This window comes from Gigantopelta aegis, chromosome 14 (assembly GCF_016097555.1).
Source record: "Gigantopelta aegis isolate Gae_Host chromosome 14, Gae_host_genome, whole genome shotgun sequence".
Taxonomy (NCBI): Eukaryota; Metazoa; Mollusca; class Gastropoda; order Neomphalida; family Peltospiridae; genus Gigantopelta; species Gigantopelta aegis.
This window is the reverse complement of record NC_054712.1, coordinates 19,698,703-19,724,830: the sequence shown is the minus strand read 5'-3', so window position 1 is coordinate 19,724,830 and position 26,128 is coordinate 19,698,703. Positions and strand designations below refer to the sequence as shown.

Genomic DNA, 26,128 nt, shown 5'->3' with positions numbered 1-26,128 from the left:
TGACTGGTATATCAAAGGCTGTGGTATGTGCTATCCTGTCTTTGGGATGGTGCATATAAAAGATCCCTTGCTACTAATGGAAAAATGTAGTGGGTTTCCTCTCTATGACTGTGTCAAAATGAGCATATGTTTGACATCCAATAGCCGATGATTAATAATCAATGTGCTCTAGTGATGTTGTTACACAAAACAAACTTTATTATCAACTTTGATTTGGGTAACAGGCTGTTACAACCATGTATGATGGATGGATGCATGGCATGGCATGGCATAGCATGGTTTTCGCAGACATTATACCATCTGATATGTATGGTAGTCGCCATTTTCACATTGCCAACGATTGCCATGTTAAATGTGTAGTCTGTTGTATGAAATGTGGTTGACTACTGGAGATTGCCATGTTAAATGCGTAGCCTATCGTATGAAATATCATTGACCACTGCAAATCTGTTTCAGGTTGTGTACCACATGCTGGAGGGCTTCACGGAGATGGGTGAGGAGAACATCCTGGCCGTGGACATTGCCAGCGCCGTCGGCTCGTTCTTCATCATCGCGCTGGGCGGGACGCTGATCGGCATCGTGTTCGGTATGATCGGTGGCTTCATCACCAAGTACACGGAGCACGTCAAGGTCATTGAGCCGATCTTCGTGTTCGTGCTGGGCTACCTCGCGTACCTTTCCGCAGAAATGCTGCACTGGTCCGGCATTCTGGCGTAAGTCAAACAAAAGCATATATCTCTTTAAAAAATATAAGCAAATACAGTAAAATACTCTTATTATAACGAATTCTCGCTCCAGCCAGTACACCACGATTGGTATATCAAAGGCCATGGTATGTGCTATCCTGTCTTTGGGATTATGCATATAAAAGATCCCTTGCTGCTAATTGAAAAGAGTAGCCCATGAAGTGGCGACAGCAGATTTCCTGTCTCAATAACCGTAAATAAAATGTGTTGAGTGCGTTGTTAAATAAAACATTTCCTTCCCTCAATATCTGTGTTGTCTTTAACCATATATGTCTGACACCATAAACCTTAAATAAAATGTGTTGAGTGCATTGTTAAATAAAACATTTCCTTACAACGAACCGGAAGGGACCATGATAGTTAGTTTGTTATAGCAGTAGTTCGTTGTACACAGTTGCATAAGTTGGTTATTAATGTATAGGGAGATAAAACAGGACTTTACGATCAGTTCGTTCTATGCAGTAGTTCATTATAAGTGTACTTTACTGTAACACAAAAGTTTCATCTTTTGTGTTTAACTTAATGCATAGTTCTAACAATTTGCAAATCATTTATCATTTAGTGATTTTGATGCCGTTGTTCAGCACAGTATATATATATATATATATATATATATATATATATAGCCAGATTTTCAGATGATAGCTGACATACACTGTGCAGAAAATATCACAGAGAGCGTTTTCTTTCAGGCTGTCGTTTGGTGGTATTTGCATGCGTCACTACGTGGAAGCGAACGTCTCACGCAAGTCGAAGAACACGGTCAAGTACTTCATGAAACTACTGGCCAACATCTGCGAGACGGTCATCTTCATGTTCCTCGGTCTGTCGACGGTCATCGACACGCATGATTGGCAGCTCGATTTCATCCTCTTCACCGTCATCTTCTGCATAGTGTTCCGTGTCATGGGTGAGTGGGATGGCAGTGGCGCTGTTGTTGTTGTTGTTGTTGTTGTTGTTGTTGTTGTTGTTGTTGTTGTTGTTGTTGTTGTTGTTGTTGTTGTTGTTGTTGTTGTTGTTGTTGTTGTTGTTGTTGTTGTTGTTGTTGTTGTTGTTGTTGTTGTTGTTGTTGGTGTTGTTGTTGTTGTTGTTGTTGTTGTTGTTGTTGTTGTTATTACTCAAGAAGAAGCACAACTGCTTGTTTACAATAAGCACTATTGTTACACTACAATATCCTGGACAGACAGCCCAGATAGCTGAGGTGTGTGCCCAGGACAGCATGCTTGAACCTTGCTTGAATATAAGCACGAAAATAAGTTGAAATGAACACTACAATATTAAGAAAAAAAGAATAAAGTTTGTTTTATTTAACGACGCCACTAGAGCACATTGATTTTTTATCCTATCATCGGCTATTGGATGTCAAACATATGGTCATTCTGACACTGTGTTTTAGAGGAAACCTGCTGTCGCCACATAGGCTACTCTTGTACGACAGGCAGCAAGGGATCTTTTATTTGCACTTCCCACAGGCAGGATAGCACAAACCATGGCCTTTGTTGAACCAGTTATGGATCACTGGTCGGTGCAAGTGGTTTACACCTACCCACTGAGCCTTGTGGAGCACTCACTCAGAGTTTGGAGTCGGTATCTGGATTAAAAGTCCCATGCCTCGACTGGGATCTGAACCCAGTACCTACCAGCCTGTAGACTGATGGCTTAACCATGACGCCACTGAGGCCGGTCACAGTAATAAGAACACCCACATACTAAAGGCTCAATCATTCTATCCTTATAAAAGGAAATTAAAATGTTACACTACAGTATTGAGAACACCCACATACTAAAGGCTCAATCATTCTATCCTTATAAAAGGAAATTAAAATGTTACACTACAGTATTGAGAACACCCACATACTAAAGGCTCAATCATTCTATCCTTATAAAAGGAAATTAAAATGTTACACTACAATATTAAGAACACCCACATACTAATGGCTCAAGCATTCTATTCTTATCAAAGGAAATTTACCTGATAAGAATATTTTTTATATATGTATATTAATGACTTGTGCAACCCTAACCCAAGGGCCAATCTCTGTACTTCACCACCATTTAAAATTTCCTGATTTTTGTTTTTTTCATAACTCACTTTCATCTCCCATAACCCACTTTCATTATTTATTACATACCTGTTCAATCTTACTATAGTGATAAAGACATTTTCAAACCGTGTAATAAATTTATTTTGTATTACACATGTGTGCGATCATGACCAGGACTTTTAAATGGGGAATTCCCTTTTTATTTTTACTACAGTTAGCGCCTTTTAGTTACTGACTTCATATATGATTTACAAATTAGGTCACATCGTATTTTAAAACATTACACAAGGCTGCATGCCGCAGAGTATGATTCATAACATTAAGTAAATCCATGAAAGGAGTATTAATCATAGATTTAAGAATCCTAATGTGTTGAAACTGGTAAATAAGTCGTTGTTAAGTGTTCGTGCTCTGTCTGCTGGTGTAGTGAGCCTGGCGTTCCTGGTGAACCTGAAACTGTGAAATAACTTGTTGTTAAGTGTTCGTGGTTTTATCTGCAAGTGAAGTGAGCCTGGCGTTCCTGGTGAACCTGAAATCCTAACATATTGAAACTATTAAATAACTCATTGTTAAGTGTTTATATATTTTGTCTGCAGGTGTAGTGAGCCTGGTGTTCCTGGTGAACCTGAAATCCTAACATATTGAAACTGTTAAATAACTCGTTAAGTGTTTTTGTATTTTGTCTGCAGGTGTAGTAAGCCTGGCATTCCTGGTGAACCTGAAATCCAAAGTATTGAAACTGTTAAATAACTCGTTGTTAAGTGTTCGTGTTTTGTCTGCAGGTGTAGTGAGCCTGGTGTTCCTGGTGAACCTGAAACTGTTAAATAACTCATTGTTAAGTGTGTTCATGTTTTGTCTGCAGGTGTCGTGAGCCTGGCGTTCCTGGTGAACCTGAAATCCTAACATATTGAAACTGTTAAATAACTTGTTGTTAAGTGTTCGTGTTTTGTCTGCAGGTGTCGTGACCCTGGCGTTCCTGGTGAACCAGAAGCGACTGGTGCGTCTGACCGGTATTGACCAGTTCATCATGTCGTACGGCGGCCTGCGCGGTGGCATCGCCTTCTGTCTCGCCCTACTGCTCAACGAGGACATCGTCCCCGAGAAGAGGATGTTCGTCTCCACCACCATCATCGTCGTCTTCTTCACCGTCTTCCTCCAGGTTCACACACGTTTCTAAAATATTTCACAACTACATTAGTACAGTGACACCTCTCAAAAACCGGACCCTCTGTATTCCAGAATTCTCTCAAAAACCGGATCTAATAAGTATAGATCTTAACCTCTCTAAAGTGGATACCTCTTAAAACCGGACATTTTACTTGGTCCCAAGGGTGTCCAGGTTAGAGAGGTTTCACTGTATACATTATGTCATTAGTATTAGTTTGGGATGACGTTACCATGCAGGGTTTCTAGAATTTTTATAAAATCCACTAGCCATGGGATCAGTGATTTTAAAAGTTTACTAGCCACGATTAAAGATTCACTAGCCCTACTTTACTTTAAGTTAATACAATTTTACTAAATAATAGTAATAATCAGATATGTCACCTAAACAGGGAGACAGAGCTTAAAAATACTAACCGTTGGGAGGTTGGGGTGGGGAAAGGATATTCATATTTATAAAATAGACATCTGCAACATTTAACCCCAAAAAAATTCACTAACTGTCGGGCAAGGCAATAGTAGTTATATACTAGCCCAACATTGAATATCACTAGCCAAGGGAGTGGGGCTACCATAATCTACATGTAGAAGCCCAGTGTTATAATAAATGTTATGGAAATTTAATTATATAGTAATGGGTGTGACATATCAGAGTTAAAGTCCCCATACTTTTAAAATAATTATATATTCTATTTTTTTATATATTTTTTTTTTTTTTGGGGGGGGGGGGGCACCTGATGTATTGTTTACAAAAAATACAGTTGATTATTGCACTGTAATAAATAAATAACAAATGTGTCATATGTCATTAGACTTAGTTTGTTAATAGATTAATCTATTTTTAACATCAGATTATACATTGTGTACACAAATACAATTCGTTTGTGCAGTGTCCAACCCCTGCAATTAAGAAAATCTCCACAGCAAAAAAAACATGCCATAGAAAAAAAAAACCTGATTACAGTCCACGGCTAAACAGTGCTATGGAGAATTAACACCATGGCAATCTCCACGGCATTGCCGATTGGCAGTGGCAACTGCAGGGGTTGAGTGTTACATGTATAAATACACAACATTCGGGTGGAAGAAGCACATTGCCGATTGGCCGTGGCAACTGCAGGGATTGAGTGTTACATGTATAAATACACAACATTCGGGTGCAAGAAGCACATTGCCGATTGGCCGTGGCAACTGCAGGGATTGAGTGTTACATGTATAAATACACAACATTCGGGTGGAAGAAGCACATTGCCGATTGGCAGTGGCAACTGCAGGGATTGAGTGTTACATGTATAAATACACAACATTCGGGTGGAAGAAGCACATTGCCGATTGGCCGTGGCAACTGCAGGGATTGAGTGTTACATGTATAAATACACAACATTCGGGTGGAAGAAGCACATTGCCGATTGGCAGTGGCAACTGCAGGGGTTGAGTGTTACATGTATAAATACACAACATTCGGGTGGAAGAAGCACATTGCCGATTGGCAGTGGCAACTGCAGGGATTGAGTGTTACATGTATAAATACACAACATTCGGGTGGAAGAAGCACATTGCCGATTGGCCGTGGCAACTGCAGGGATTGAGTGTTACATGTATAAATACACAACATTCGGGTGGAAGAAGCACATTGCCGATTGGCAGTGGCAACTGCAGGGGTTGAGTGTTACATGTATAAATACACAACATTCGGGTGCAAGAAGCACATTGCCGATTGGCCGTGGCAACTGCAGGGATTGAGTGTTACATGTATAAATACACAACATTCGGGTGGAAGAAGCACATTGCCGATTGGCAGTAGCAACTGCAGGGGTTGAGTGTTACATGTATAAATACACAACATTCGGGTGCAAGAAGCACATTGCCGATTGGCCGTGGCAACTGCAGGGGTTGAGTGTTACATGTATAAATACACAACATTCGGGTGCAAGAAGCACATTGCCGATTGGCAGTGGCAACTGCAGGGATTGAGCGTTACATGTATAAATACACAACATTCGGGTGGAAGAAGCACATTGCCGATTGGCAGTGGCAACTGCAGGGATTGAGTGTTACATGTATAAATACACAACATTCGGGTGCAAGAAGCACATTGCCGATTGGCAGTGGCAACTGCAGGGATTGAGTGTTACATGTATAAATACACAACATTCGGGTGCAAGAAGCACATTGCCGATTGGCAGTGGCAACTGCAGGGATTGAGTGTTACATGTATAAATACACAACATTCGGGTGGAAGAAGCACATTGCCGATTGGCAGTGGCAACTGCAGGGATTGAGTGTTACATGTATAAATACACAACATTCGGGTGGAAGAAGCACATTGCCGATTGGCAGTGGCAACTGCAGGGGTTGAGTGTTACATGTATAAATACACAACATTCGGGTGCAAGAAGCACATTGCCGATTGGCCGTGGCAACTGCAGGGATTGAGTGTTGCATGTATAAATACACAACATTCGGGTGCAAGAAGCACATTGCCGATTGGCCATGGCAACTGCAGGGATTGAGTGTTGCATGTATAAATACACAACATTCGGGTGCAAGAAGCACATTGCCGATGGATGAGGGAAATAACGAGGTAGTTTTTCCCACAAAACCAGTAGATATTAGACAGTTAATGTCAGTCCATCAATAAAAGGGTCCTTGCTGCAATGGGTTGGATGTAAATATTGCTGTATGGTATATGTATTGTGAGCTGTGTTTTTTGCTTTTTTCAGGGCATTACTATCAAGCCAGTGGTGAATGCTTTAAAGGTGCAGAGAGCGTCCAAGAGGAAGCCAACAATGAATGAAAGGATCCATGAGCGGGTATGGTACTTCTCACTCAAACACTGCCCATCTGTTTACCTCCCACTGTCTGGAATACACAGCACACCTTTTCTAAATGCTCAAACACTGCCCATCTGTTTACCTCCCACTGTCTTCAATCTTACACTGCACACCTTTTCTAAATACTCAAACACTGCCCATCTGTTTACCTCCCACTGTCTTCAATCTTACACTGCACACCTTTTCTAAATACTCAAACACTGCCCATCTGTTTACCTCCCACTGTCTTGAATACACTGCACACCTTTTCTAAATACTCAAACACTGCCCATCTGTTCACCTCCCACTATCTTCAATCTTACACGGCCATCGGTCTACAGGCTGGTAGGTACTGGGTTCGGATTCCAGTCGAGGCATGGGATTTGTAATCCAGTTACCGACTCCAAACCCTGAGTGAGTATACCACAAGGCTCAGTGGGTAGGTGTAAACCACATGCACCAACCAGTGATCCATAACTGGTTCAACAAAGGCCATGGTTTGTGCTATCCTGCCTGTGGGAAGCGCAAATAAAAGATCCCTTGCTGCTAATCGGAAGAGTAGCCCATGTAGTGGCGACAACGGGTTTCCTCTCAAAATCTGTGTGGTCCTTAACCATATGTCTGATGCCATATAACCGTAAATAAAATGTGTTGAGTGCGTCGTTAAATAAAACATTTCTTTCTTTCAAGCTTACACTGCACACCTTTTCTAAATACTCAAACACTGCCCATCTGTTTACCTCTCACTGTCTTCAATCTCAAACTGCACACCTTTTCTAAATACTCAAACACTGCCCATCTGTTTACCTCTCACTGTCTTCAATCTCAAACTGCACACCTTTTCTAAATACTCAAACACTGCCCATCTGTTTACCTCTCACTGTCTTCAATCTCAAACTGCACACCTTTTCTAAATACTCAAACACTGCCCATCTGTTTACCTCTCACTGTCTTCAATCTCAAACTGCACACCTTTTCTAAATACTCAAACACTGCCCATCTGTTTACCTCTCACTGTCTTCAATCTCAAACTGCACACCTTTTCTAAATACTCAAACACTGCCCATCTGTTTACCTCTCACTGTCTTCAATCTCAAACTGCACACCTTTTCTAAATATTCAAACACTGCCCATCTGTTTACCTCTCACTGTCTTCAATCTCAAACTGCACACCTTTTCTAAATATTCAAACACTGCCCATCTGTTTACCTCTCACTGTCTTCAATCTCAAACTGCACACCTTTTCTAAATACTCAAACACTGCCCATCTGTTTACCTCTCACTGTCTTCAATCTCAAACTGCACACCTTTTCTAAATACTCAAACACTGCCCATCTGTTTACCTCTCACTGTCTTCAATCTCAAACTGCACACCTTTTCTAAATACTCAAACACTGCCCATCTGTTTACCTCTCACTGTCTTCAATCTCAAACTGCACACCTTTTCTAAATACTCAAACACTGCCCATCTGTTTACCTCTCACTGTCTTCAATCTCAAACTGCACACCTTTTCTAAATACTCAAACACTGCCCATCTGTTTACCTCTCACTGTCTTCAATCTCAAACTGCACACCTTTTCTAAATACTCAAACACTGCCCATCTGTTTACCTCTCACTGTCTTCAATCTCAAACTGCACACCTTTTCTAAATACTCAAACACTGCCCATCTGTTTACCTCTCACTGTCTTCAATCTCAAACTGCACACCTTTTCTAAATACTCAAACACTGCCCATCTGTTTACCTCTCACTGTCTTCAATCTCAAACTGCACACCTTTTCTAAATACTCAAACACTGCCCATCTGTTTACCTCTCACTGTCTTCAATCTCAAACTGCACACCTTTTCTAAATACTCAAACACTGCCCATCTGTTTACCTCTCACTGTCTTCAATCTCAAACTGCACACCTTTTCTAAATACTCAAACACTGCCCATCTGTTTACCTCTCACTGTCTTCAATCTCAAACTGCACACCTTTTCTAAATACTCAAACACTGCCCATCTGTTTACCTCTCACTGTCTTCAATCTCAAACTGCACACCTTTTCTAGATACTGAATATATTATTGTGCAAATTAAACTCGTGCAATAAATAGGAAGTGAAAACAACGCATGTGAAGTTCTGTTTATTTTTTCACCAAATAATGAAACATTCTGATAGACTTCTGATTGTTTAACTTTCGCCCTGTATGCTAGCTGTTACAGTTGTATTTAGAGTAATGATTTTATTGCATTCTGAAAAATGATTTTATTTTCCAGCTCATAGATCACTTAATGGCGGGAATGGAGGACATAGTGGGGCGATCTAGTCACAACTCTATCCGAGACAAGTATGTATTGTCTTTTTATTTCATTTGCTGCTGGTCATACATGTGTAGACAAACCAAACATGTCCAGTTTTCTTCTTTAGCTACTATATACATTGTATCTTTGCCTGTAAGTTGATGCAGATCGATCTAGGATATAGGATCGATCCTCATCGGTGGGCCCATTGGGCTATTTCTCGTTCCAGCCAGTGCTCCACAACTGGTGTAACAAAGGCTGTGGTATGTACTATCCTATCTGTGGGATGGTGTATACAAAAGATCCCTTGCTGCTAATCAGAAAGAGTAGCCCATAAAGTTGTGACAGCGGGTTTCCTCTCTCAGTATCTGTGTGGTCTGATGCCATATAATCATAAAGAAAATGTGTTGAGTGCATCGCTAAATAGAACATTTCCTTCCTTCCTTCACCTACAATGTATAAGTTTATTTTGGCTAGAACTCGAGTCGCATTTCCTTTTTTTTTTTTTAATGACTCGTTTATAAGTCAACCCATAAAAAACCAGCCTGTAAATATTAAAGTATTCGTGAATGGCTCATATTTAGGATATTTTAACAAAAGAAAACTACTTTAGGAACTTCTCGTAGCATGAAAGGAAAAGGCTGTTTGACTATTACTTGATAGCACTCTACAGTAATGTATTTTACACAGAAAACAACTTTATTTATAACTATAATATCCAGTGTTCACCATTTCACCACTGTGAAAGAGAACAACCGGTTGTGGACACTCTACTGGTTTCGATACCAAATCATGTTTTCTCGCTGTTAGCCTTGATATTTTTGTAGAAGAATACATTAGTATACTTTTGCAAATTGTAGGTGTCCTTGTTAAATATTGCACCCATCCCTAAAAAAATCATGCATCAAGCTCGGTATGTAATCACAGTTGCATAGAGTGGGTTGCCAGCACCCGGGGCAAGGCAAGTATTGCGCCCCCTAACCAGTGGACCATTAGTGCTCCCCTAGTCCCTTCCACCTGTGGCCATGGTTGTTTATTAATGATGGATTTTGTTGTATCTCAGATTTGAGGATTACAATATCAAGTACCTGCAGCCATGGTTGTTTATTAATGATGGATTTTGTTGTATCTCAGATTTGAGTATTACAATATCAAGTACCTGCAGCCATGGTTGTTTATTAATGATGAATTTTGTTGTATCTCAGACTTGAGTATTACAATATCAAGTACCTGCAGCCATGGTTGTTTATTAATGATGAATTTTGTTGTATCTCAGATTTGAGTATTACAATATCAAGTACCTGCACCCATGATTGTTTATTAATGATGAATTTTGTTGTATCTCAGACTTGAGTATTACAATATCAAGTACCTGCAGCCATGGTTGTTTATTAATGATGAATTTTGTTGTATCTCAGATTTGAGTATTACAATATCAAGTACCTGCAGCCATGGTTGTTTATTAATGATGAATTTTGTTGTATCTCAGATTTGAGTATTACAATATCAAGTATTTTGGGCTGTTTATTAACGATGAATTTTGTTGTATCTCAGATTTGAGTATTACAATATCAAGTACCTGCAGCCGTGGCTCCACCGTGAACTTCCGAAGACGCGTGAGAGGAAGATTTTCGAGGTGTTCACCAAGCTGAACCTGAAGGATGCCAAAGATCACATCGAGACGCACGGAAACTTCATGAACCCGTCCATGTTTGTAGTGTCATCATCAACCCACCTTGTCGGACAGCAGTCATCGACAGCTGTCAACGAGTGAGTTGTACTGCGACTCGGTTTAGACAGTGTTATTACTGGTTGTGTGACTGTGAATGACACTGTGGAGTGAGTTGTACTGCGACTCGGTTTACACAGTGTTATTACTGACTGTGAGCATGAATGACACTGGAGTGAGTTGTACTGCTACTCGGTTTACACAGTGTTATTACTGACTGTGAGCATGAATGACACTGGAGTGAGTTGTACTGCGACTTGGTTTACACAGTGTTATACTGATTGTGTGACCGTGACTGACACTGTGGAGTGAGTTGTACTGCGACTCGGTTTACACAGTGTTATACTGATTGTGTGACCGTGACTGACACTGTGGAGTGAGTTGTACTGTGACTCGGTTTACACAGTGTTATACTGATTGTGTGACCGTGAGTGACACTGTGGAATGAGTTGTACTGCGACTCGGTTTACACAGTGTTATACTGATTGTGTGACCGTGAGTGACACTGTGGAGTGAGTTGTACTGCGACTTGGTTTACACAGTGTTATACTGATTGTGTGACCGTGAGTGACACTGGAGTGAGTTGTACTGTGACTCGGTTTACACAGTTATACTGATTGTGTGACTGTGAGTGACACTGTGGAGTGAGTTGTACTGCGACTCAGTTTACACAGTGTTGTACTGATTGTGTGGCCGTGAATGACACTGTGGAGTGAGTTGTACTGCAACTTGGTTTACACAGTTATAGGATTGTGTGACCGTGAGTGACACTGTGGAGTGAGTTGTACTGCGACTCGGTTTACACAGTGTTATACTGATTGTGTGACCGTGAGTGACACTGTGGTGTGAGTTGTACTGCGACTCGGTTTACACAGTGTTATACTGATTGTGTGACCGTGAATGACACTGTGGAGTGAGTTGTACTGCGACCTGGTTTACACAGTGTTATACTGATTGTGTGACCGTGAATGACACTGTATAGTGAGTTGTACTGCAACTCGGTTTACACAGTGTTATACAGATTATGTTACCATGAATGACACTGTGGGTTTCCTTCTGTCAGACATATGGATGTCAGTTTGAGACTAGCAAATGAAAGTCATTTATAGGATATTAAACAATCTGTAATCTGAATTTTCAGTTTGTTTACTTAAATATTATTCCAAAATGGCTACCTCAAATCATTTTCTATTATATACAATGTGTATCAGAGCCAGTGTTGCTGTACAATTTGCTAAGGTACATGATATAAGTTACGTCATAACACTTGTTCAAATCATTGTGCTGTTTTTATAATAAGCTAAAACTAGATCAGGATGCATTTGTAATGGTCATGTCTGTAAAAATTAACACAAATAGTCTGCAGACGTAACTGAAATAAATACTTTCAAATATAACAAACTACTATTTTCAAAGCCAAACATTATGAGTTAGTGGGATAAACGTAGAGTATGTTGAGTGATGTGAATACAATCTGGGTGGCTTGTGGGTTGGGTGTGGTAGTTACAGGGCCAGATTTAGACCTTGGGGGAAGGGGGGGGGGGGGGACCTGGGCACTTCAACCCCTCAACATAGAAATTAAATTACATGACCAATAAATTTGTTTTACTCATTTTATAATTATTACAATTTTTAATAAAAGAAGTCCTTAGTCTGGGGGGGCCCCTCTGGCAGGGGGGCCCGGGGCAATTGCCCCCTTTGCCCCCTTATAAATCTGGCAGTGGGTAGTTATTTTTACGTGATATTTATGTGTTTGGCAATGTTTGTTTCAGAATGAATAGTACAGAGGACAGCAGTTATGGACACAAAACGGTGCTGGACATGCGATCAGCAGACGCTGTGTTCACCAAGAAGCAGGCTGACGACAGTCGAATACATCACATCCTGGAGGACTCCATGTTCAAACCTCGCAGAACTGTGAGTAGTACACGGGGGGGGGGAATAGCATGGGTCAAACACTCTGTTCTCAGAACTGTGAGTAGTACACGGGGGGGGGGGGAAATAGCATGGGTCAAACACTCTGTTCTCAGAACTGTGAGTAGTACACGGGGGGGGGGGGGGAAATAGCATGGGTCAAACACTCTGTTCTCAGAACTGTGAGTAGTACACGGGGGGGGGGGGGAAATAGCATGGGTCAAACACTCTGTTCTCAGAACTGTGAGTAGTACACGGGGGGGGGGGGGGGGGGGAAATAGCATGGGTCAAACACTCTGTTCTCAGAACTGTGAGTAGTACACAGGGAAACCATTGGACTATTTCTTATTCTAGCCAGTGCTCCACAACTAGTGTAACAAAGGCCGTGGTATGTACTATCCTGTCTATGGGATGGTGCATATAAAAAAAAACTTGTTGCTAATCGAAAAGAGTAGCCCATGAAGTGGCGTCAGCAGGTTTCCTCTCTCAATATTTGTGTGGTCCTTAACCATATGTCTGATGCCATATAACTAAATACAATGTGCTGAGTGTGTCATTAAATAAAACATTTCCTTCCTTCCTTTTTATACAGTAAAAATAGCATGGGTCAAACACTGTTCTCAGAACGGTGAGTGGTACAGTGAAAATAGCATGGGTCAAACACTGTTCTCAGAACGGTGAGTGGTACAGTGAAAATAGCATGGGTCAAACACTGTTCTCAGAACGGTGAGTGGTACAGTGAAAATAGCATGGGTCAAACACTGTTCTCAGAACGGTGAGTGGTACAGTGAAAATAGCATGGGTCAAACACTGTTCTCAGAACGGTGAGTGGTACAGTGAAAATAGCATGGGTCAAACACTGTTCTCAGAACGGTGAGTGGTACAGTGAAAATAGCATGGGTCAAACACTGTTCTCAGAACGGTGAGTGGTACAGTGAAAATAGCATGGGTCAAACACTGTTCTCAGAACGGTGAGTGGTACAGTGAAAATAGCATGGGTCAAACACTGTTCTCAGAACGGTGAGTGGTACAGTGAAAATAGCATGGGTCAAACACTGTTCTCAGAACGGTGAGTGGTACAGTGAAAATAGCATGGGTCAAACACTGTTCTCAGAACGGTGAGTGGTACAGTGAAAATAGCATGGGTCAAACACTGTTCTCAGAACGGTGAGTGGTACAGTGAAAATAGCATGGGTCAAACACTGTTCTCAGAACGGTGAGTGGTACAGTGAAAATAGCATGGGTCAAACACTGTTCTCAGAACGGTGAGTGGTACAGTGAAAATAGCATGGGTCAAACACTGTTCTCAGAACGGTGAGTGGTACAGTGAAAATAGCATGGGTCAAACACTGTTCTCAGAACGGTGAGTGGTACAGTGAAAATAGCATGGGTCAAACACTGTTCTCAGAACGGTGAGTGGTACAGTGAAAATAGCATGGGTCAAACACTGTTCTCAGAACGGTGAGTGGTACAGTGAAAATAGCATGGGTCAAACACTGTTCTCAGAACGGTGAGTGGTACAGTGAAAATAGCATGGGTCAAACACTGTTCTCAGAACGGTGAGTGGTACAGTGAAAATAGCATGGGTCAAACACTGTTCTCAGAACGGTGAGTGGTACAGTGAAAATAGCATGGGTCAAACACTGTTCTCTTAACGGTGAGTGGTACAGTGAAAATAGCATGGGTCAAACACTGTTCTCAGAACGGTGAGTGGTACAGTGAAAATAGCATGGGTCAAACACTGTTCTCAGAACGGTGAGTGGTACAGTGAAAATAGCATGGGTCAAACACTGTTCTCAGAACGGTGAGTGGTACAGTGAAAATAGCATGGGTCAAACACTGTTCTCAGAACATGGGTCAAATACACTGTTCTCAGAACATGGGTCAAACACTTCTCAGAACATGGGTCAAACACTCTGTTCTCAGAACATGGGTCAAACACTTTTCTCAGAACATGGGTCAAACACTGTTCTTAGAACAGTGAGTGGTACACAGTAAAAATAGCATGGGTCAAACACTGTTCTCAGAACGGTGAGTGGTACAGTGAAAATAGTTTGGGTCAAACACTGTTCTCAGAACGGTGAGTGGTACAGTGAAAATAGCATGGGTCAAACACTCTGTTCTATTTAATTTGATTGAAAATTCTTGGAAACATTAACATCTACCAATTAACCGATATCTGACTGAGAGTGAGAGTTCAGTTTTGTTTCATCTCGAAGAAGTCAAAAGGCAAGATTACATGACAGTGTATGTACTGCACTGTGGAGTTTAGCACCATCATTAAGTTTTCGGTTCATTTCGTACAAACAAAAAATCATAGATCAATGAAACTTGGTTCATAGTTGCATATCATCTATGAATATTCATCTGAGTGCATGTTTTGTTTTACAAATTAAATTAATTCTAAATATTACAAATTGTTTCTTTAATCACCCTTGGTGTAGGCCTGTGTTTGTTTTATGTTAAGTATTTATTCACTGTTTAAACTTCTGCACTAATTTTCACATAAACCATGTTGATGGGGTACAAGTTTACATCATTTGCACACACATTTTTGCTTTAAAAAGTCAGGAATTTGTAAAATAATTTTCACTTGTGAAAGAAAAGGTAGAGATGATTCGGCTATTCTAGATCACTTTACTAAAATTTGTGAATTGTGTGATTTCAGAAACAATATTACATTATAAAGTTAAAAGATTGTCTTATACGACACCACTCAAGCACGAAAGAAAGAAATGTTTTATTTAACGATGCACTCAACACATTTTATTTACAGTTATATTGCATCAAACATATGGTTAAGGACCACACAGATATTGATAGAGGAAACCCACTGTCCCCATTTCATGGGCTACTCTTTTCGATTAGCAGCAAGGGTTCTTTTATATGCACCATCCTACAGACAGGGTAGTACATACCACAGCCTTTGATACACTAGTTGTGGTGCACTGGCTGGAACGAGAAATAGCCCAATGGGCCCACCGATGGGGATCCAGACCGACCATGCACCCAGCGAGCACTTTACCATGGGCCTGCGTCCCACCCCTTGGATATTGAATGCTAATCATTTGGTAATCATGTCATGTAGTCTTTAGAGAAAAGTCTTTGCTTAACTTTAGACTCCTGGATTAATTGTTTTTTACAACATGACAGCACATACCATTAGACTCTGGGTGGGATTTAGCCCAGTAGTAAATTGCTTACCTGATGCACCATCAGTCACAATTGGTGTAACAAGGGTCGCGGTATGTACTGTCCTGTCTAGGAATGATGCATATAAAAGATCATGTACTTATTAACTGTAAATATTTCTCGTTCCAGCCAGTTCACCACGACTGGTATATCAAAGGCTGTGGTATGTACTACCCTGTCTGTGGAATGGTGCATATAAAAGATGCATTGCTGCTAATCGAAAAGAGTAGCCCATGAAGTGGCAACAGTGGGTTTCCTCTCAATATCTGTGTGGTCCTTAACCATATGTCTGACGCCATATAACTGTAAATAAAATGTGTTGAGTGCCTCGTTAAATAAAACATTTCCTTCCTTCCTTAACTGTAAAACCCTATGACCTGACCTTCACTGGGTGGTCCTTAACAATATCTTCAACGCCATAATATATAACTGTAATTAAAATGTGTTGAGTGTATCATTAAATGAAATACTTCTTCCTTCATGAAATGAATGCAGTTGCAATTCAACTTAGTGAGTTAGGATCGATTTTTTCGATCGTGAAATTTACAAAGCACTTTTAATGTAATTGTACACCTCAGATGAATACTATCAAGATCTTGGTTGTGGTTAAACAAAGTTCATGAAACAAATTTATTTTCTTTATATAAAACTCACAACCCCAGCCTGATTAGTAACTAGAGTTATTTCCCTTTACCAGTTTGTTTAAAGGGACATTCCCAAGTTTGCTGCAATTTTTAATTATGTTATTGACTAACAAAGACTTTTTAACGATTGTAATTACATATCAAACATATTTGTCTGCATAAAATATTAGTGGCTGTATATTCAACGTGTTTCTGATCGTTATAATATTTGTACTAGGTTAAATTTCATTTCATTTCCTTTATTACATACAGAATTATTTTATGACAAAATCCAGTTTGGGCTTCTTACAAATATTAAGACGACCAGAAACACATTGAATATACAGACACTGATATTTTAAACCAGAAAATATATTTAATATGTAAGTTTAATCGTAGAAATATTTTATTAGTTGGAAACATCTTACAATGCAGCAAACTCGGGAATGTCCCTTTAAACAACCTTTTTCGTCATCCCTTGTATTTGAATGAAGAGTAGGGGCCTAATTGACATCATCACTAATGAAGTGCATAAATGCCATGAAATTTGATTTGCTTCGTTCGACAAAGCAAATGTAATATAATAAAATTTGTCATTGTGGTGTCTGTATTGTTAATTTAAGCTTCAATTTTAATTGTTAAAATTTAATAATTAAAAAATTTAGGAATATGGCATCTAATGACAAAATATTAGTTCATTAACATTATTTCTGATCACAGTATCAGAACTTACAGTAGGTACAGACCTATTGTAAACATTGATTGTACATAATCAGAGTGATGGTAAGCTAAAATTATGTGGTAAAACAGGCTGTGTACAAAAACAAAGAAAAAAAAGTTTCAACTGAGCCGAAATGTTCTGAAGTCTGGAGGCAGATGTTGGTGGAAAGGTTGGTGCAGGACTCCGGCAATGATGGTGAAGATGCCTTGAACTTGGGGAAGACTTGTTTAGAGGTCTTTGTCTCGCAGGAAAGTCCTGTAGAGTCTTCTTCCCCTAACATGATCCTGAGCATCCTGTGGACTGTGTTTGGAGTCGAAATCTGATCTCACCAGCGCCTGTCAGAAGACTCCATCCTCTCGCGTGGTGATGACGGGTTCAGCGAGTTTAGGTTCTTGGTGGAGTTGAGCCTGGCTTCATTCTCTCCCCTCTGGTGCTGGAATGGTTGGAAGTTGTCCGCCCTCGGTTGAAGATGTAACTGATTCACGTCTTTAACATCCTCCTGGATGTACTGGTGATAAAGGATGTGTGCAGCGATGACTTCATTCATAGGCTGGTTGCCGGAGGGGGTTGTCCATGTTTGGTGACAGAGCAGCTCCCAGGAAGAGTGAAGAGGCCACCTTTCTTTTCTTGGGCGGGGGGGAACCAACAGTGAGGCTGCAGGACTCACCGGGACTTCTATGTGTATGACGTGCTCATCCATGGGCCCCACAGGAGGCAACTCAACAGAAGGGACCAATGCTGGCAGTTGAGCCGCTATTTTTACTCTCCCCCTCTCCCCGGTTGCCCCTGGTGCGTGTTTCGGGTTGAGTCCCGGTGCAGTCCCTGTGGCCACTCCTAGTCCTCATCCACTAGCTGGGGGTGGTGGTGGTGCAGAAAAGACTGCCACTGGTGATCTGCCCTGTGCCGCCCCTGCTACACGTTTCCTTTGTTTTCTCTTCTTCCTCTTCAGATTATTATTGTTTCCTAGTGAGTTTCCACCTCTGTAGATCAGCATGACATATGCCGAGTTTCCATTATATTCTACAAAGAACTTGGAAAGTGAACCAAAACAATTAATCATCGACCCCAGGGTGGGGTGGGAGATTAATTGTGACAGTTGACAGAGACAACTTGAACATTGCTTAGCTATAATCTGAATGGCACCTAATGTAACATGTTAGGTGTTTGACTTTTGTAGCAATATATAAATGTTTCATAGAGTTATGGCCCTTGAACTTTGTTGGGCCAGTATGCCTGTTAATCTCCTACCAGTCCAACTGGAGGGGACTATTTTTGACTCCGTCCGTCTGTCCCACATATAGGTTTCCGGATGTTTTTTCACAATGCCTTTAGATATTGAGTTGAAATTTGTTTTCCAGACTTTTTCTGTCAGTGCCTGAAGATTTTGAGATGACATTTGGTATATACTGTAGCTTTATCATGTACAAGTGTAACTTTCATGACAATTTATCACAGATTTATTGCCCTTGAATTTAGGAGGTATGAAAATTTGTTGTGCCCAGTAGAGGGTATGTATTGCTTTAGCAGTACTCTCAGAATGCTGGTTTTTAATGGTCATTTGTAAAACGATTGTAAATAAATTGTCTCACAAAAAGAAAAATTAAAGGACAAAACTATGTCTTGACTAGAAAACAATATCTTTGTACTATTCTACCATGCCATGATAGAATGCTGGATCTGGGATACTCAGCAATGTTTCACCCAGGATTTGAGTTGAGAAGGTTGGCAAAATGTTTTTGTTTAGTATAACTGACAGAAGCATTGTATCTAGTAACCCATGAACAGGTTACCACAAAATACAGGGCTGGTAACTCATAGGTTACGACACATTTATATTTCCATTATTATTATTACTATAAAATCCTTTTTGCAGACACACTGATGTATTGTTATTCATTCATGTCACTGTTCTTGCTATACTAGTACTATATGGGTATCTAAATAACACTGAACTGATCAAAACTAAAAAACAATCTTCAAAGTAGTTTGGATACATTGCAATTGATGTTCTGGAACTGTAAAGTCCCAATACGAACTTATGGAAATACGACATCTTGTTTCTTAGAAATTGGTAAGATGCAATACGACATCTTGTTTGTTAAAAATTGGAAAGATGCATATGACATCTTGTTTCTTAGAAATTGGTAAGATGCAATACGACATCTTGTTTCTTAGACATTGGTAAGATGCAATACGACATCTTGTTTCTTAGAAATTGGTAAGATGCAATATGACATCTTGTTTCTTAGAAATTAGTAAGATGCAATACAACATCTTGTTTCTTGGACATTAGTAAGATGCAATACAATGACATTGGGAAGATGCAATACCACTTCTTGTTTCTGGGATATTGGAAAGATTCAATACTACATCTTGTTTAAAGCTGAGCATTTTCTGGTAACAAAAAAACCTACAAATAAACATGTCAACTGATTAGTTTCCACCGCATATTTGTTTTCGGTCATACTGTTTAAGTGTTTTTCATAATTTGATATTGATAATTCAGTAGTACTATAGATGAGAAGTCAAAATAGATAGCTAGGTTAGCTACCAGTCACTCTTGCATTATGCTTTTTATTTGTTTTCTATCATAACTTGCTAAAAACTTCCGGTATCCACAGTTACATCTTTTTTCACTGTACATTGGAATACTACATCTTGTGAGGCACTGTTTCTACTAAATGTCACAAATTTGGGTCAAAAGGTTTTGATCATATGAAGCAATGAAGTTGTTCCTTGCTAACAATGTGTGTGTAATTGTGCATGCATGGTCACACAATATATGCAAGTTGATCAATCATTTGGAACTGTGTGGGCAGCGTTGGTGTGTTTCTACCTTCAAATGTTAATACACTTTGCTGTTGTGGTTTTAAAGAAACTAAAATACTTCATGGAATAATAAGGGGTGGGATTTAGCTTAGTCGGTTGAGTGCTCGCTTAAGGTGCTTGCGTCGCAGGATCAAACCACCTCGGTGGATCCATTCAGCTGGTTGGGTTTTTTCTCGTTCCAACCAATGCACCACAACTGGACAAAGGCTGTGGTGTGTGTTTTCCTGTCTGTGAAAAAGTGCATATAAAAGATCCCTTGCTGCATTAGAAAACGTAGTGGGTTTCTTCTGATGACTGCGAGTCAGAATTACCAAATGTTTGACATCCAGTAGCCGATGACTAATTAATCGATGTGCTCCAGTGGTGTCGTTAAACAAAACAAACTTTTCATGGAATAATAAAGAATAATAAATGTAACAATTACAAAGGACTTATTGCTGACTAGTCAGCAAATTTGCCTTAGGTTTGAATTCTTCCTGAAAGAGTCAATTAGGTGTTGTTTGATCTGTACCCAGCGTGGACTGCCTGACCGAGTTTCTGTGTTGTCTGTCTGTTTGTCGGCCAATTGCTAGTTTTCTCATGTGCACGCTGCTTCTCATTGACTAATCTCACCAGTCTGACAGCAGGACATCTTGATATGTTGTTATAGACTTGGGGTAATTGGACTTGAAATGTACTTACAATACACACATACACATGCACACACGCACACATGCACATATACACATACACACATATATACACACAAATACACATACACACATATATACACACAAACACATATACACACACACAAACACAAATACACACATACACACACACTCACAAACAGAGAGAAAGAGAGAGAGAAAGAGAGAGAGAGAGAGACAGACAGACAGACAGACAGAGAGAGAGAGAAAGAGACAGACAGACAGACAGACAGACAGACAGACAGACAGACAGACAGACAGACAGACAGAGAGAGAGAGAGAGACAGACAGACAGACAGACAGACAGACAGACAGACACATGCACACACACACACAAATGCACACATACACAAACACATACACACATACACACAGACACAAACACAAACACATACACATACACATACACATACACATACACATACACATACACACACACACTAACACACGTACACATGCACACACACACCAATACATATATCAATGATATAAAGCTTGTTACTGACACTTGAGTGTAATTTCATAAACTATCAACTGTAGTGTAATTTCATAAACTGTCAACAGCAGTGTGATTTCATAAACTGTCAACTGCAGTGTAATTTCATAAACTATCAACTGCAGTATGATTTCATAAACTATCAACTGCAGTGTAATTTCATAAAACTATCAACTGCAGTGTGATTTCATAAACTATCGACTGCAATATAATTTCATAAACTATCAACCACAGTGTAATTTCATAAATTATCAACCGCAGTGTAATTTCATAAACTATCAACTGCAGTGTGATTTCATAAACTATCAACCACAGTGTGATTTCATAGACTATCAACTGCAGTGTAATTTCATAAACTATCAACTGCAGTATGATTCCATAAACTATCAACTGCAGTGTAATTTCATAAAACTATCAACTGCAGTGTGATTTCATAAACTATCAACTGCAGCATAATTTCATAAACTATCGACTGCAGTGTAATTTCATAAACTATCAACCGCAGTGTAATTTCATAAATTGTCAACCGCAGTGTAATTTCATAAACTATCAACTGCAGTGTGATTTCATAAACTATCGACCACAGTGTGATTTCATAGACTATCAACTGCAGTGTGATTTCATAAATTGTCAACTGCAGTATAATTTCATAAACTATCAACCGCAGTGTGATTTCATAAACTATCAACTGCAATGTGATTTCATAAATTGTCAACTGCAGTTTTATTTCATAAACTATCAACTGCAGTGTGATTTCATAAACTATCAACCACAGTGTGATTTCATAAATTGTCAACTGCAGTATAATTTCATAAACTATCAACCGCAGTGTGATTTCATAAACTATCAACTGCAGTGTGATTTCATAAATTGTCAACTGCAGTTTGATTTCATAAACTATCAACTGCAGTGTGATTTCATAAACTACCTGTATCAACTGCAGTGTAATTTCATAAACTGTCAACTACAATGTAATTTCATAAACTGTCAACAGCAGTGTAGTTTCATAAACTGTCAACTGCAGTGTAATTTCATACTGTCAACTGCAGTATGATTTCATATACTATCAACTGCAGTATGATTTCATAAACTATCAATTGCAGTATGATTTCATAAACTATCAACTGCAGTATGATTTCATAAACTATCAACTTCAGTGTAATTTCATAAACTGTCAACCACAGTGTAATTTCATAAACTATCAACCGCAGTGCAATTTCATAAACTGTCGACTGCAGTGTAATTTCATAAACTATCAACTGCAGTGTAATTTCATAAACTATCAACTGCAGTGTAATTTTTTTAAATACTGCTGTCTCCTCAATGACGGCAAAATGTATAAACTTATATGAACATTGTCTGCCCGTATTTAACATTATATGAACAATGATGCGTTCGGTTCTGTGTCTCTGATTCAAAGTTATAAATTTGCACCAGTACAAAATTCACAGACGAATCCAGGCCTACATTCAGACAGACGTTTTGTCGCTAAAAATTTGGAAACTATTTGACTGGTCCCCAAAGTGGTCATTTGGTTCAGTGTGAGTAGCGCGTGGAAAACAGTTTAGCTAACGTTAGCACCCAAGGGCTGGCTGAACTTAACCAAATGTTGTAGCTCACCTGGAAAAGAAAGTTTGGTTTGTTTAACGACACCACTAAAGCACATTGATTTATTAATCATCGACTATTGGATGTCAAACACGTGGTCATTTTGACATAGTCATAGAGAGGAAACCCGCTACATTTTGTCATTAGTAGCAAGGGATCTTTTATATGCACCATTCCACAGACAGGATAGCTAAGCACATACCACAGCCTTTGATATACCAGTCGTGGTACACTGGCTGGAATGAGAAATAGCCCAATGGGCCCACTGACTGGGATCGATCCTAGACCGACTGCACAACAGGTGAGCGCTTCACCACTAGGCTACATCCCACCCCTCTCAGCTGGAAATGTCACATGGTCCAGACTGCAGGATAGCACATACCACGCCTTTGATATACCAGTCGTGGTACACTGGCTGGAACGAGAAATAGCCCAATGTGCCCACTGACTGGGATCGATCCTAGACCGACTGCGCATCAGGCGAGCGCCTTACCACTAGGCTACGTGCCGCCTTTCTTGGCTGGAAATGTCACATGGTCCAGACTGCAGGATAGCACATACCACGGCCTTTGATATACCAGTCGTGGTGCACTGGCTGGAACGAGAAATAGCCCAATGGGCCCACCGATGGGGATTGATCTTAGACCGACTGCGCATCAAGCGAGCGCCTTACCACTAGGCTACGTGCCGCCCCTCTCGGCTGGAAATGTCACATGGTCCAGACTGTATGCCTGCTTGATCACTTGTTAAAACTGTCAGACATAGAGCTGTCGGCACCTCTAACATCTTTTACTTGCATTTATTAAAATATCCCTGTCTTACTATCACGCGTCAATATATTTTACAAATAAATTAGTTACATTTGTGGTGAATGTTCTCTATGTATTTTCTTGACTGCGGCTGTGGTTACAAATAAAGTGAAATGAGAATCAAAGCTGTGACCAAATGACGCCACTGGTGTGTATGTGCGTGCCATAGTTGTGTATGTGTGGGCCACAGGTATGTATGTGCGCGCCATGTGTGTATGTGCGCGCCACTGGTACATATGTGCGCGCCACAGGTGTGTATGTACGCATGTGTGTTAATCTTGTAGTTATTGCCAAAGAAACCGAAAACAAAACAATTAATGATGATGAAATTATGTTGCGATGGGGAGGGGGTAACATAAGCTGTATGTGTGTTTAGAGATACATGTAGATCCTGGAGTGGTCTTAGCATAGCTTGTACATGTAGGTGTGTTTTATTGCCCCTTGACATTTTGTACATCATTGTCATGTATTTGGATTAGCATACAGAGTATTCAAGGAAATGGAAATGGTTTATTTAATGACACACACTCAACGCATTTTATTTATGGTTATATGGTGTCGGACAGATAGTTAAGGACAACACAGATATTGAGAGAGGAAACCCGCTGTCGCCACTTGATGGGCTACTCTTTTTGATTAGCAGCAAGGTATCTTTTATATGCATCATCCCACAGACAAGATAGTACATATCACTGGCCTTTGTTACACCAAGTATGGAGCACTGGCTGGAACGAGAAATAGTCCAATGGGGCCACTGACGGGGATCGATCCTAAACTGACTGCGCATCATGTGAGTGCTTTACCACTGGGCTACGTTCCGTCCACTACATAGTTATTCAGTTTTATTACCTATCTCTTCTGACTTGCATCCCGATAAATGTATTTTTAATGCAAACATAACATTCCATGGCCTATCCATTGGTACATCATTGATGAACAGTACCTACATGTACGTACTGCAGCCCCTTTGCACCTGACCTACAAAAACCATGTGACCATGGTAATTAAATAACATTCATGCAGCGAAAACAATTAAAATTGATTAATTTTTTTCCAAGAAGAATGAACAGACCAAGTATTCTGTAAATAGAGAATACTACATGAGAGGCCATTAAGATACCGTTTATCTTACAACATGTTGTTTAAAAACGTATCTAATGAGCGAAAGCAAGTTGAATATGTTTTTAAACAACGAGTTGTAAGATAAATTGTTTCAAACGGACACAAATGTAGTATTCTGTTTCTTATATATCTTCAGAAAACAGTATTTAAAATAAATTTAAATACTTTTTCCAACTAAAACCTATGTACGGCCCTATAGTGCTTAAAGTTAACTTGTGCATTACAGACAAGTCGATATCAGGTTAACTTGTACATCACATCTATTGATCGATTTCTACCATACTTTTCCATTGGATGGTATATGCATTGTTCGAGATTAACGGTATTCCGATATCCCGGGGATACCAGAATTTAATTTTGGATACCAGACTTCAAGAGCCCAGTATCCCACTGCGATGCTATATAATACAAAATTCTCAGGATACCAGATTTTGGAATGTTAGTATCCAATTGGGATACTGGCCAAGAAATTTAATCTTGAACACTGTATATGGCATTGGTGACCTGGTCATCACCTAGGTGCAGCCAGTCATATACAGGTATCTGTAAAATGTTATCGCACATACATGTGTTAACAAGTACATGTATGTGTTATCAAAATGTTATCACAGGTATATGTGTTAACTATAGTACTCATGTATGTGTTATCAAAAACAAGGAATAATGTTCTCACCAACAAGTAAGTAAGAAAATATTACAGGACTGTACATCTGTCTATATTACAGGACTACACATCTGTCTATATTACAGGACTACACATCTGTCTATATTACAGGACTATACATCTGTCTATATTACAGGACTGTACATCTGTCTATATTACAGGACTACACATCTGTCTATATTACAGGACTATACATCTGTCTATATTACAGGACTACACATCTGTCTATATTACAGGACTGTACATCTGTCTATATTACAGGACTGTACATCTGTCTATATTACAGGACTACACATCTGTCTATATTACAGGACTGTACATCTGTCTATATTACAGGACTACACATCTGTCTATATAACAGGACTGCACATCTGTCTATATTACAGGACTGTACATCTGTCTATATTACAGGACTGTACATCTGTCTATATTACAGGACTACACATCTGTCTATATTACAGGACTGTACATCTGTCTATATTACAGGACTGTACATCTGTCTATATTACAGGACTACACATCTGTCTATATTACAGGACTGTACATCTGTCTATATTACAGGACTACACATCTGTCTATATAACAGGACTACACATCTGGCTATATTACAGGACTACACATCTGGCTATATTACAGGACTACAAATCTGGCTATATTAACCAGGACTACACATCTGGCA

The 26,128-nt window shown here is 39.7% G+C and overlaps 1 protein-coding gene across 1 annotated transcript in view; it reads left to right on the top strand.

The window, feature by feature from the left end:
* LOC121387946 (sodium/hydrogen exchanger 3-like) overlaps positions 1-26,128 on the top strand; it is a 55,035-nt gene that overhangs the window by 22,281 nt on the left and 6,626 nt on the right. The window contains exons 3-9 of the mRNA XM_041519132.1: positions 457-713; positions 1,439-1,656; positions 3,748-3,950; positions 6,679-6,768; positions 9,030-9,100; positions 10,608-10,823; positions 12,555-12,699. Of these exons, the coding sequence (XP_041375066.1) occupies positions 457-713; positions 1,439-1,656; positions 3,748-3,950; positions 6,679-6,768; positions 9,030-9,100; positions 10,608-10,823; positions 12,555-12,699 (1,200 nt within the window). The remainder of the gene's footprint in view (positions 1-456; positions 714-1,438; positions 1,657-3,747; positions 3,951-6,678; positions 6,769-9,029; positions 9,101-10,607; positions 10,824-12,554; positions 12,700-26,128) is intronic.